The sequence below is a fragment of the Eptatretus burgeri genome, chromosome 8 (assembly GCF_056783735.1).
Source record: "Eptatretus burgeri isolate ZD-2024b chromosome 8, Ebu_testis_v1, whole genome shotgun sequence".
NCBI lineage: Eukaryota > Metazoa > Chordata > Myxini > Myxiniformes > Myxinidae > Eptatretus > Eptatretus burgeri.
This window is the reverse complement of record NC_140968.1, coordinates 85336570-85351314: the sequence shown is the minus strand read 5'-3', so window position 1 is coordinate 85351314 and position 14745 is coordinate 85336570. Positions and strand designations below refer to the sequence as shown.

Sequence of the window (14745 nt, the reverse complement as noted above, 5' to 3'; positions counted from 1 at the left end):
AGTTGGAAATGGGTTAACTTAAAAGAAGGAATTTGCAGAAAGTTTTCTTTTTAATAAACAATGTTGAGGCTTGTATAAGAGCTAACATACAGAACATATAACAAGGGGAGCAGGAGACAAGAGGGGTGGGAGAGAGAAGCACAAAACAGTGGGGAACAGAGACATTAGGAGATCTGTGGAAGGGACAGGGATGGGGCGGGATATACAGGGTAGACAACGACACTACAGCCTGGAAGCCTGGATGCAAATACAAACTAGAGGGGGAGCACTCGGTAGAGTGCAAAACCTCCGCCGCCAATACTGCTGGGTCACTTAAGTGAACCCGATATCCTATTCATTTTAGGTCAAAACGGATTAGACTCCACTGAACCACGATTGAATAAACTAAACTAGATTGACGCAAATGTAGAAATGCCAAGAAAAAAAATCGAAATTTTTTTGAAAAAAAAGGTGCAAAATTTTTTTTTTGGGGGGGGGGGTTGGAAATCACTTAAAACATGTAGAAATGCAAAAAAAATTCAAATATTCTTCAAATAATAATTTAAAAAAAAAGTTGCAAAATTTTGTTTTTTTTTCCTCCAACAAATTTATTTATTTTTGGTTGGAAATCACTTCAAACATGTAGAAATGCAAAAACAAAAATTAAAATATTTTTTCAAAATGGCCACCATAACGGCCATATTGGACTTTGGACCTAGTCCAAAGTCTAATGGCATGATCCTTGGACCATACCTAACCCCCCCCCCCACCAAGTTTCGTCGAAATCCGTCCAGGAGTTTTTCCATAATACTGTTCACAAACAAATAAACAGACAGGGGTGAAAACAGTAACCTCCGTCCATCTTCGATGGCGGAGGTTAACTAGAGGGGGAGCACTCGGTTGAGTGCAAAACCTCTGCCGCCAATACTGCTCGGTCACTCAAGTGAACCTGATATCCTATTCATTCAAGTTGACGTCAACAGTGCTCACAGAGTTATAGTTTGCAACTTTCTCTTTTACTTTTAACTTTTACATACTCAATTCATTCGTCATAACTAGATTCCTTGAGACAGAAATTGATTTTACGTGGGTATATTCACCTGAAGTTCCAAAATCAGCCGCAATTATAATTTTGGCATGTTTTTTTGTTGGAAATCGCTTATAGCATGTAGAAATGCAAAAAAAAAAATCGAAATTTTGTTGAAAAAAAATTTGCAAAATGTTTTTTTTCTCTAACAATTTTTTTTTTGGGGGGTGGGGGGGTTAGAAATCACTTAAAACATGTAGAAATGCAAAAAGAAGAAATCGAAATTTTGTTGAAAAAAAAGTTGCAAAAAATTTTTTTTCTCTAAATTTTTTTGGGGGGGTTGCAAATCACTTAAAACATGTAGAAATGCAAAAAAAAAAAATCAAATATTTTTTCAAATTGGCCGCCATAGCGGCCATATTGGATTTTGGACCAAGTCCAAAATCTCATGGCATGATCCTTGGTCCAGACCTAACCCCCCCACCAAATTTCATCGAAATCCGTCGAGGAGTTTTTCCGTAATACTGTTCACAAACAAACATACAAATAAAAAACCAATGTCACCCGCAGGGTGGCCCGTATCTTGCCAAAAGTTGACCACGTGTGACTTCTTTAAGGTCACACTGAGGTGAACAGAGCACCTATCCACCAGGAGCGACTCCTTGAGGAATATCTGCCTATGAGAGATTCCGATGAGAATCGTTCTACAGAGTAACCATGAAAAATATGCTTTTGCCTCATAACGTCATAATGTCTCAAGCTTGACATATCTAGAAAGCACTCATCGAGGTGTTCAATTTGAGGTACCACACGATATGGTTCCTAAAACTTGAAAATTTGACCTTGGGGTCAAATATGTTTGACCTCAGGCGCTAACCATGAAGGTCAAGGCCAATCGCCACCAAAATTAATCAGCTGAGCGCCAGACCATGAACTATATTCCCATGAAGTTTGAAGACTATCCGATCAAAATTACTCAAAAAATAAGGGTTTCGTCGACTCCCCTGATTTGCGACAAAGTGACCTTGACCTTTGACCTTGACCTTCAAAATTTTATGCGCTGAACGGGACCTCTATAGGCCTCTGATATGCGAAGTTACAAAATTTTCCAATGATAACTGTGCTCTGCAGAGTGATTTATACGTGATTACAGACCAAAAAAAAACAAACAAAAAAAAACATACAAGCTGACTAACATATCTTGAAAAAAAACTTCGTTTTGGAAAAGATAACAAGCAGACAAGCAGACAAGAAGAAAGGGGTGAAAAACAGTAACCTCCAGCCATCTTCGATGGCGGAGGTTAATAAGATTCAAAATGTCTGCTTATCAACTGATCGATGAGGATTTATCCGCTGTGCAATGTGCTACTGAGGGTGGTTAATAACCGAGGGTGGTTAAATGGAAACGTATCTCACCGGTTCAAGCCTTCTGACGACGCTGCGATTCTGCTTGGGTGGCCCAAGTATTTGCATGTTCAATGACATTTCATTCGCTCTAAATAAAAGAAACATACATTGGAGAATTAAACATGAAGATGCAATGTTCAATTTAAGAAGCAAAATTTTGCAATTTGCCAGAAAAAAAAAAAAATGCACACCTCAATCAGATTACTGGAGCTTGGGGCACACAAAAATATTCAATGGTAAATGCAAAATGATTTTCAAAGGGTACATGACCTTTAACCTGTTCAATCTAAAATTGAATCAGCTGATCATTGTATTATAGTGCATATGTGTCTCAAGTATGGATGAAATCTCTTGAGTGGTTCATTAGTTATTGCAGTAACACCAATTTAAAATTAATTACAAATTTAAAGGCAAGTCTTTCTGGTCTTGTAACCTCTGCCCTTTCCACGGTTTGACCAACACCCCCCCGCCGCAAGTATATTTAGAGTGCACGACTGCATGTGGTTCACTCACAATCTTCTGATGAAATTCCCAAAATCCAGTATCACTGCTCACCTCCACTCATTCATTCCTCGTCCCCCCTCCACCTATGGAACCAACTTCCACATTCTCTTCGATCTCATTGAGAGTTTGTGGCTATATCCATTTTGTTCACCCACTGTGTCCTCCCCTTGATGTCAACCTTCCCCATGGCCCTCACTTCTCTCAATCTCCCTCGACTTCATACCTCAACCCTGTTGTTTGTCTCTTCACCTCCTCTTTCTACTGTTACATCCTGATTCATTTTCTGTTCTGGCTCCTCAACAAGCCTCAACATTGCATCCAAGAAAAATAAGATGGACTGGCAAGTTAGTTTGGAAGGACAGCAAAATAATCTAGTTATTCAAACAAGATGATAATAGTCAGCATGTTATTGGATTTGCATTACAGGGACTTGTACGGTTTCTCACCAGCAGCATCGTTGGATATTGCTGAAATGTGCCTTACCTCTCAATAAATTAAAATGTTGGCTGCTCTTTAGACTAAGAATCATGAATATTTTGATAAATAATGGAACAATACTGATAGAACACCAAAGAGCAAACGTTTGAGAAATAAGGGTAGCATGCATTTGTGGGTTGCATTGATAGCAGTTTTAATGCCTCAGCCGCCGAATGCATTTTGTTGTCCGTCTGTCCGTCCGGCGTGATAACTTGTGAATCACTGAAGGAATTTTTTTTTAACCAAACTTGGTACAAAAGTGTATGATGACACAAAGATGAAACGATTTGGTTTTTGGGTTCAAAGGGTTCAAAATCATGTGACCTCAAGGTGAAAATAATATATTTTAGTGACCGTGATAAGTTGTGAACCACTGAAGGAATTTTGACCAAACTTGGCAAAACTATGGACTAATTATCATGTCACCAAGTTTGAATATATATATATATAATGACCATTTTTACAGCCATTTTTCACTGCTGTGCAGGGGTTTGGCTTTTTCTTGAGGCAATGTTTTATGGCCGGATGCCCTTCCTGACGCCAACCCTGGTCGCCTCTTACGACACACAGGGATATGGTACACCTATTCTAACCGGGGCATACACCGGGACCAGTACACTGGCACTCATTTCGCCGACCTCGGAAAGATGACAGGCTGAGTCAACCCCCTGGTGTTAATTCAGCAGCCAACGGGGCTTGAACTCAGGACACTGGGATCCCAAGCCGCCACCCTAACCACTAAGCCAACACCAGGCTTAATGTATATTATGAATGTATATTATTTGAATGTAAAATGTATATTATGTTCCATGCATGTCTTGCCTCATGCATATTGATAGTCTGCCTATGTGTTGCATCATCTCCGGTGCGGGCAGGCACGACTCCTCTCCGGTCTGCGGAACGTGTGGTTTGGTGGAAAAGGAACGTCTTTTCTTCCTTTCAATTTTTTGAAAAACGGACGCTTTTGTAGTATTTTAAATTTAAAACTAGAGTAATTCGACTGCGCGCAGTCATAGACTGTCATAGTCATAGTCATAGTCGCAGACTGCGCGCCTCCACTCTCCCGCACAAACACTTGAGTATTGACATATTTGATCCTTGACCTTTATCATATCTGGCCCAAATTCTAATCAGTTAATTGCCCTATCTTACTTTACCTTTTCACCAAGTTTGATGAAATTCTGTCCTATATTTCTTGAGTTTGGGCATAAACAGTAAAATTTCAGAGTTTGACCTTGACCTTTGACCCTTGACCTTTATCACATCTGGCCCAAAATCTAATCACTTAATTGCCCTACCTTACTTTACCTTTTTACCAAGTTTGATGAAATTCTACAATTTGCTTCTTGAGTTATCGCATAAACCAAAATACGGACGGACAACCTGGAAACAATGCCTCCGGCACCCTTGGTGCAGAGGCATAAAAAAGGTGTTTTCAAACTCTCCAAGTGTTGGGTGGGGTTGGTGGGGACCAACAGCAGGGTTGAAGAAAAAAAGAAAAGAAGACTTGGACAAACAATGAGTGTGGGGAAGAATAATGGAAGCAAACTCGAAGGAATGAAGAACTGGAGATTTGGAAGGGGTACAGGAGTGAGGTTAATGGGGGTAGAAAAGATTGTGGTTTTTGATGGGGAATGATTTGAGATGATGGTGAACAGCTGTCTTGAAGACCTGGAGGGAAGAATGAGGTTGAAGAGAATGTGGAAATTGATCCCACAGATGAGGGGAAATAAATAAATAAAAGACCGAATGAGTGGAGGTTAAGAGTGATCCGAGACTTTGGGAGTTTTACCAGAAGGGGGTCGATGGTGGACGAAGTGGACCCTGTAGAAACCTGGATAGGGGAGAGATCACGAAACGAAAAGAGGTTGCTTGACCAAAACCAGCGACCTGTCTGCGATGTGAAATTAAAATGCCAAATTCCAATGATTTGAAAGCTTCGATTTCTACAGCATCAATCTGAGCAAATTGTTGGATAGGGGAGCCAGCCCAGAAAGGAGAGCAGAACTCTATAACACTGTGGATGAAGACCTTGTAGGTAAATAAACCTTCAGGTGTGCAAAAGAGAGAATTTGTATGATGGAGAAGGTCCAGTCCACGATCAAAGCTAATTATGTATATATGTATATATATATATATATATATATATATATATATATATATATATATATATATATATATATATATATATATATATATATATATATATATATATATATATCATATGTCAAAAAAATTGCGGATGGATTATGAGAAAACTTCATGGAAGAGTTGGGTTGGTGAAGATAACAAGCCGATTAGATTTTGGTGTGAGACGAGGACGAATGGTCCGGATGCAGATCGGGCGCATCAGTGGTATACATAACCCTAACTGTTCAAACTGATGGAGGTCATATGCTCTAACCAAGTGCAGTTCTAGTTAATACAATGCTGTGATGTTGGCTGATTTCCAAGCAGATGGAAGATGGCCTGGGTCAAATGATAGGGTGAAAAAAGAGCAGAAAAAAAGGATGCGCAGGAGCAGCAGAGCAGGTTTTTGGGACACGTGCGTGGATTCCTTCTGGGCCAGTTGCAAAATCAGTCGAGGTTTGCCAGAGACTTCTCCACCTGCTCAAGAGAAAAAGAAAAAGACATGGTCCAGGAGCAGTTGGGTGTGATTGGAGAGCTGCTGAAGCTTGGAGCAAGAATTTGGAATTTCTTCACATCATCGGTGGTAGCTCACAAGGCCAAAAAGAAAGAGGGGTTGGGGACAAATGATTTGGAAGCAAACAGGATTGATATTTTTAAAGAATTTTTATTATTTAGCGAGCAGATATTTTAAATCAAGTCAAAGTTTCCACTGCATCTCACTTTTGTACCTGGCAAGGTCCATAAGTCATTGGGTGAGAATAAGATGGGTTTAAAATAATAATAATAATAATAATAATAATAATAATAATAATAATAATAATAAAAATAAATAATGGAAATTTGTTCCATCATATCTCTGATAATTAATCAGATAAGTATCACGGTTTTAGCAAGCTTTTCATCCTATCCCATACTACCACCCCACGTTTTAAGAATAACCCCAATAGGTCAGATTATAAATACGTTTTATCAGTAGCATTTGCTCTGATAAAGGGGCTAACACTCCAAACATCAGCTGGTCCTCATGTCCCTCAAGTTAGTAAATATGCCTCTTGTCAACTTCTCTCATGCAGGTGATAAAATTCATTGATAAATGCCAGCAGAAAGATTTGATAAATCGGTTGTTAAAGCCATCAATTAGGTAGGAGGAAGATTCAGACAGAGACTCACTCAGAACAAGATGATGTCTGCAAAGGAGAGAGGGCTGGATTTGGAGAGGCACAGTTAACCCCACAGCCATTTGGGATCTCTTGCAGAGTACGTAGAGCGACCCGCTTGGAGCGCCGTGTCATTTCCACTGGCATCATGGGGCATCCAATTTGCCTTCATTGGAGACAAAGCAAAATCCACAATTCTTGAAGAACACAAAACAGAACACCAGCTGTGTTATCAAAACGCTTATGTGAGCTTGTTGCCATTAAAAACTAGAGTAATTCGACTGCGCGCAGTCAACATGTATGCCTCCGCTCTCCCGCACAAACACTTGAGTATTGACATATTTGACCCTTGACCTTTATCATATCTGGCCCAAAATCTAATCACTTAATTGCCCTATCTTACTTTACCTTTTTACCAAGTTTGATGAAATTCTGTCCAATATTTATTGAGTTATGGCGTAAACAGTAAAATTTCATAGCTTGACCTTGACCTTTGACCTTTATCACATCTGGCCCAAAATCTAATCAGTTAATTGCCCTCTCTAACTTTACCTTTGTACCAAGTTTGATGAAATTCTACAATTTGCTTCTTGAGTTATCACGTAAACGAAAAGACAGATGGACAGACAACCCGGAAACATAATGCCTCCGGCACCCTTGGTGCGGCGGCATAAAAATAAAATTACCCCCGGTTGGGGGTGACGGTCATCTCTGAAGCTCTGTTGATGTGGATCTCTGATCGGCTTAGAATGGCTTCGATGTCATCTTGTCTTTTGGTTCAACGTACAGACAAAAGCCCGGGAGTAAAAAGGATAGAAAACCTCAGAAATCAAACTACATTTCTGAGTTATCCGGCGATAGATTTTGAAAATGGTTGATTTGGAACATTTATGATCAAGGTGTCTTCAAAAGGATAGAAACCGGACCTCAGAAATCAAACCGCATTTCTGAGTCATAAATGGCGGATGATATTTTGACAATGGATGATTTCACAACTTTACAGCATCGGTGACCTTGACCTTCAATCGTGTCAAAAGTCATACCGTTGTGCATCACTCATCGACCCCTACCTAGATACCAAGTTTCATCAAGATCGGGTAAAATATTTTGACCGTATCACATCGACGATTTTTCCAAATTTGAAGACACGTGACTCGATAACCAGGACGAATTTCAAAAAACCGGCCCGACCAAATTTAGATATTGTTCCATGTTATCAGAATCCGAAGGAATTTCGAAGATCGGATCACAAACAGCGGAGGAGATAGATGTTGAAAATTGACGATTTCGCAACTTTGGAGTGGCCTTGACCTTGACCTTCAATTGGGTCAAAGGTCAAACCGTCGTGATTCCTCATCGACATCTACCCACATACCAAATATCAAGAAAATCGGAAGAAAAAAATGGGGACGTACGGACCGACATCGAGACTGGTTTTATAACGAGATGACCTAATAATAAATAAATTAAACGAAATAAATAAATGCGCAGGTCGTGGCTGCAAAAAGCACGATTTTTTTTTCCGAGGGCGCAGCTGTGCCGCTGATGCAGTGCCCTCTGGAAGTTCGGGCAGGAATTCGGAAATGGGTCAGGGTGCCGGCGATAGCTCCCCTCTTCTTCGCGAATGACACAGTGGGATATTTAACGTCCACCAACTAATGCCGGCAGGACGAGATGCTCAGTTAATTTAACGTCCAGGATGGCGGTTTATAGCTAGGCCAAGGTTCGAAGCCAGGTGGGCTCGAGAGCGAGCGGACGTACCCCTAAATGCTATCCTGTCAGCTCAACAAGAAAGTTGACAAATCAAATCGGGATTTCTGTAAGACTGACTGGAAAACAAGAGATTTAGAAAGTGCCAACACGATAAAACAACATTGTGAGGTAAATGTTCACGATAAACGTCGAGAATTATTGAAGAAACCTTGACCGTCTCGGTGGCCGCCTGAGGAACCGTTTTCAGAGCGCGTCCAAAACACGCAAACGGAGACTCGCGCTTGGCGGGAATTTTTATTTATGCGGCATCGTCATTTCCGTTGTTCTCTGATTGGTTGGTATATATGTTGTTGCTGTTGTTGTGATTGTTTTCGTTGTTGTTTCTCTAAAATATTTTATGTTACACTTACATAGCAACATGTAGCATTTACATTAATTTCGCAGTTGTTATCGAAGAGTAAGCTTAGTTTAAAAAAAAAATTGTAATTCGAAACAATTTAAATAAAGAGATGTTTAATTTTTTTTTCAAACGTCATGAGATAATTTGTTCTTCCTGTAAAAGGCTGAAGTAAATTGGAATATTTTATGAACGTTTCGCATATTTTTTCCTTAATATCCGTGTAGCGCTGTATCGCACACGGTGTGGTGGCTCGAGCGTTGTGGTAATTTTGTGCTGTGCGGTGGTCGGTTATTTATCGCTCTCATCGTCACGTGTCGTGGTTGCTATGGATACCGAGAGGATACGGGGTTTACGGCGGGGACGTCGTCTTTTCGGACATTCTGTGGAGAAACTTGTGGCGATTCGGTCACGACTCGGACAGTCTCAGTCCGAATGGGAGCCGATCTCACGACTCGGACAGTCTCAGGAGGAGTTACAATCGATGGTCTGTGGGTTGCAGAACCGGCCGTGCTCGGGTGAGGTCCTCTTTGACGAGTTTGCATGGATTTTCGATACCTACGCTATAATGCTTATAAACATTCGCCATGTAACCTACAGTATTGTTGTGGTGCCGGGGTTCTGGGGCGAGGAACGACCGCCAGATGGAGCTGTTGTGCCGTCTCCCACCGAGCACCCGGAATTGAAGGTCGTCACCCCGGATAACTCCGAAGTCGACGGGTCGTTTTATGGAACTTGGATGCTAATATTTCAACCGCGTAGCGTCGGGTTATTCGTCTTTAGCCAAAATACCTAAGTCATTACGCGATTTAAACGACTGGGGAAGACACGCCCTCGGCCGATTTGTCCGAACCGAGTCGCTGTTACCGACTCGGATCCGGCGTAACCGAGCGGGAATTACCAAAGCCGCGCCGGTCCAAATAACAATCTACGGCACAATCGGCCGCACTATAACTCAAACCCAAACCATGCTAGGCCAATGAGAGAAAGCACAGAAAACAAGCTGGTACATTTAACAAGAGGGTTTATTTTACAAATAATAATCAGGGAGGAAGACACAGAGCAGGGTTAAACCGACTAAAATGCAATGTACAATAAGTAAGGCACTTATGCAGTTCTACTTACAAGACTGGCCACAGACAGACACACACACACACCCAAAAAGAAATGGAGCCAACTGGCTTTTATTCAGACCCTCCATCCGCGGAGGATAGGCAAGCTGGGGGTTAGAGTTTGGTCGGGTACCTGGCCGCCTCGTGCGGTTTTACCGACCCGTACTTGTGGAGCTAGGAGTCCGTTTAAGGGAACGGGGATCCCCAGCTCGAGCGCTCCAACACAACCCACCACGGTGGGACACAAACGAGAATCCAACGAGCACAGCCAGGATACTACGAACGACCCAGCCAGCCACGAACGATAACCGACGACCAGGAGAACCCAGCAGACCAGAAGCAAGGAACGACCTCCAAGGAACCCCCCACTCGTCTTTGAGCGCCTCACGATTCCTTCTTATCCCTCCCCCGTGCATAGTGGAGGGATCTGCTCTTGGGTAACTCGCCTCCGGATTGGACGGGGCGTTTTCGGGTGTCATGGTGGCCAGCCGCGATTGGAGGAGGAACGTGTCGGCGTCTCGGTGCTCCTCCCCCGAGAGAGGCTCTTTTGCCTTTCCCCAGTGTCGATAGGCCAGACATTCTTCTTTGATGGGGCGGAGTCAGAGCTCCGAGGTGAGGGGGCTCCGCCCACGTCCGTAGTCAGAAACGCGTGCGTTATGGCGTCGTGGTGTGGAGTGAAAGTTGGGCGGGTGAAGCGCTTGTTCGCTCGCAGAGTGGGAGGAGGAGTGAAGTGAGGGTTTTGTTGGCGTTTGAAGATTTAAAGATGTAAAAAAACCTGACTATAAAAGAAACCTGCAGCGCACACAGGCCCGTAGCCAGGGCTCAGTATTAAGGGGGGCATATGAACTGGATGGGGGGCCACAATGATTCTATTTAATCTTTTTGATAACCCGGTATACTATTGTATTCATGCAGCATTGACACATCTATACTGAGGTTGCCGTCGCATACTAACCAAATTGATCTCAGCTAGATTTAATATGTTCCGATGTTTTTGGCCTAAAATTATTCGAATGCAGGAGAGCCGCAACAAACTGGCGCATTCACAATGCAAATATTCAATGATTAGACAATTGGCACCAATTCAGGTGCACTTATACAAGGTGTTGTGAAGAATTGGCATTAGAAAATTAATATACAAGAGATACAATGACTAAACGGGGGAGGTTGGCACCAGAATCGGTGCACTTTGAAATAAGATACAGTAGGCTATGACCTGCGATCATCACGTTAAACTATCAACAGCAAATACGACCAGCCTGAAGATACCACAAGGTCCGCATTTAAAGCAGTCAATTACACAGAGGTAAGGTTATGCACAAAGCACTAGATATGGGATATGCAAAGCACCAAACACAACATTTAACTTAAACATCATAAGTACAAAGCAGCCGACCACGGCGGGTGCTGACCACAACCACACTGCAACCACAACCACACGCGCATCACCAGCAGTCACACACACAATCTGAACTCCTCGTATAGTTTTTATACCACTGTACTCGCTGTCAGAAGAGTTGCAGGCGACGTGTCTCTGGTGGAATCTTCTGAGGACCTTCTCCTTCCATTCATTCAGGCATTTACGTGTGAGGTCTCTCTCGAAGGCCAGCTGTACCAGTTGTGCCTTGCGTGCATGGCGCATGGATCGTCTATGGACAGTGAAGACATTCCTCAATGTTGAGAATGAGTTTTCACACATGGCAGTGGACGCACCAAATGTTAGTCCAAGTCTCATAGCAGTCACTACACTTGGCATGGCTTCCAGCGTTTTGTGGTATGTTGAGAGGAGTTTTTGTGTTGTCCCTCTCTCGTTTGGCTGCTTTTCTGTCTGTGAGCGAATAAACTGCTTTGCAACCACACACTCTGTTTCACTGATGGTTGACTTTGTTAATGTCATGATGTGCTGGAGCAAGTGGGGATCCAAAAACGTGCCATTTTCAGGATTCAAGGCAGCGAGTGAACGGGCGAGTTGTGTGTTGCGCTCACTGAAGAGCCGAGCGATCTCGCCAAGCACAGTGTCAATTGCGCTGCAAAAAACCCTCTGCAGTTCCGTCTTGTCATTGTCGTTGTTTTGTCCTGTAGTCTCCAAAACTACAAACTGTTCCAAGTTCTTATGCATTGTGCGTCTCCGTTTTGGTGGTGCAGGTGTAGAATTGCGAGCATCGTTGGCCTTGTTCCACAGATCAGTGAACTCATCCTCAGAGCGGAGTTTCTTCACGCACTCTGCAGCACTCGCCACCAGTTCCAACCCCATAAGCAAGTCCATGTCCTCTGCCTGCAAGAGTCTGTTAGGGCCATCTAACAACATCAGCAGTTTTTGTACAAAGATAGCAATGAACATGAAGGCAGGCCCAGAGACTTCCCGCAAAAGCCCAATATCCTCCATCCTCATCCCTGCACTGTAGGCGCGCTCTGCATCAATCTCTGACAGTAAGGATGTGATATCCTTCAAAGATCCTATGATCACAGACACGGTGGCTAAATGTCCCATCCACCTTTGATCAAGAAGTCGTTTTAACTGCTCACCTTTAATACTGTGCAGCAACAGTGGGCTTTCTGAAGAATTTGTACAGGCAACAACAAACCTCGAGGAAATCAGTGACAGATTTCTCTGCTGCCAGTGCGTGGATAACTACCAGATGGAGTTGGTGATTTAAGCAGTGCACATAGTGGATTTCTCTTTGCAATATCTCTTGCAACAACTTTTGCACCCCACCGTGCTTCCCAGCCATTACCGAAGCCCCTTCGTACACCTGACTTAATATTTTTGACGTGTCAAGTCCTGTTTTTGTCAGCTTTGCAATTATTAGGTCTGTCAATGTTTTTGCATCTCCAGCGTCGGCTGTAGCTATTGTGAGTAGACGCTCTGTTGCTTCATTTGATGCCGATACAAAGCGAATGATGATTGATATGTTCTCACATTCAGTGGGGTCCCTCGTCCCATCCACCTTGATGTTAAACCATGATGTGCCTACTTCTTCCACGATGGCATCCGTCACAACATTACTCAATGTGCAGACCAGTTCATTCTGCATTTCTGGACTAGTATAGCTTGCGTTTCGTGGGATATGCTTTATTATTTCGGCTAGCTCGGTGTCTTTTTTTGAGTGTGTAGTTTAAAAGCGAGAGGAAGAGCCCACTGTACCCGTCTGACATATCTTCAAAATTATCAAGGCTCCCTCTAAAAGGTATCTGATTTTCGGCGAGAAATCCCACAACATCTATAAGAGCAGACACATAGTACCGGTTTCTATTTAGCTGGTCAGCATTGAGGAGTGTGGAAATCTCCTCACCACAATCGATGCGCCTCTCATTCTCCTTCCACCTCAAAACACAAGTTGAATGTTCCTTTGAAGTTGCGTGTTTGTGAAACCCCCTGCCTTTCTCAACGGCATGTTTCCAATTCTGGTAGCCTCGCACTGTGAAAGTAGAGTCCACTGGGCCACGTGCGGTGTTAAACTTCCTACATGGATAGCAGAATGCTGCATCTGTCTGCACACTGTATTCCAGCCATTCATTAGTCTGGCACCACGAGGAGACAAACGAGCGACTCTTGTTCTGCAACAGATGGCCAGGGTACCGCTGTAGAACAACTCTATTCGGTCTCTCACTTCCAAGATCATCGGGAAGCGGCTTGACAGTCACACCCAATCCTGAGGCCGCCGCCGAGCGTGGCAACTCGGCTACCTGCGCTGGGGCTACAGCCGCAGGGCTGACGTTGCTGGCTTGGCCAGGTTGCCCAGCTTCTGTTGGTATTTCATCGACATGATCGTCTTTTCCTCCTCCTCCTCCAACTCCTCCCACAACATGTCTTTCATCATCTTCTTCATTTTCGTCACTTGCATTTTTTTCCTTTTCTGAGCCATTTTCGTATATCCATCATCCACGTCTTTTTCTCCTGCTGCAAGCTCGTGCTCTGTGATTCGTCCCTCGTGACTCGCGTCACTAATCTTGCGACTCGCGAGATTTGACCTTTGACGGTTTTATTTATTAAATGATTCATGCATCAAAAACAGGTTTTATCTGCATAATTTCAAATGTAAGCACGATTGCAAACACACATTTTTAATTTTTATTATAAAAATTACTTTTGTAAGATGGAGGGTTGACGGGTTGTGAAGGTCACATGGTGCACGTGTACTTCATATTGAATAATGTAAATTTATGTCTTTTCCTTAATCATATTATCATATTATGACTATATTACATTTATACCTAACTTACAACCAATCAGGTAACCTGCTCAATAAGGTCTCCATATCGAATACGCTGATTGGCTATTCCGTAAAACTAAATGATCCACGATATATATAACCACCCACAACATCGACATTCGGCACGAGGTCTTGGCTGCTGGCATTGCTGCTTGCGTTATTATCTTTTATCTTGTGGTCTTGGACTGTATTGTCTTGCCAATTGCTTTTGGAGATGCGCTGGGAAGCGCACACTTATCTCTTGACTGTTATTCAAAGAAGGATATTATTAAAGAACAGTTTATCCAAGATGGCCTTATTATTCACCACACTGAACATCTGGAATAAGGGTTTTAATTCACACAGGTGAACTCTTAAACAGCAAGTTCACAGTGGGCGCTCGTCCTTAAACACTAAGTTGTTCACAGGGTGCAACAGGGCATAAATGGGTGGCGTACAAGTGGGGGGGGCACCAGATGCGCCATGGGGGGCATTGCACCCAAATGCCCCCCCCCTAGCGACGGGCCTGAGCGCACACATGAAATTAACCCATTAGACATAGGGGAGGGATTCTAACTATCCACATATACTTAACGAGATAACTGAACTATGGGACTACTGACTGTCTGTGTGCAAAAGGCTTCCAAAT

The 14745-nt window shown here is 43.0% G+C and overlaps 1 protein-coding gene and 1 pseudogene across 4 annotated transcripts in view; one reads left to right on the top strand and one right to left on the bottom strand.

Annotated features, from left to right (window-relative positions):
• Nucleotides 1-8704, bottom strand: part of LOC147022200 (cohesin subunit SA-1-like) — a 136043-nt gene extending 127339 nt beyond the window's left edge. For all 3 annotated transcript variants that reach the window (XM_085892872.1, XM_085892871.1, XM_085892873.1), the window contains exons 1-3: nt 8603-8704; nt 6695-6847; nt 2423-2501 (exon numbers count right to left, since the gene is read on the bottom strand). In XM_085892872.1, the coding sequence (XP_085748998.1) occupies nt 2423-2501; nt 6695-6831 (216 nt within the window). In that variant the 5' untranslated portion in view covers nt 6832-6847; nt 8603-8704. The remainder of the gene's footprint in view (nt 1-2422; nt 2502-6694; nt 6848-8602) is intronic.
• Nucleotides 8705-8998: 294 nt separating this feature from the next.
• The window catches only part of LOC147022199 (uncharacterized), a 45771-nt pseudogene continuing 40024 nt past the window's right edge, over nt 8999-14745 (top strand). The window contains exon 1 of the transcript XR_015061110.1: nt 8999-9309. The product of XR_015061110.1 is annotated as an uncharacterized LOC147022199 (transcript). The remainder of the gene's footprint in view (nt 9310-14745) is intronic.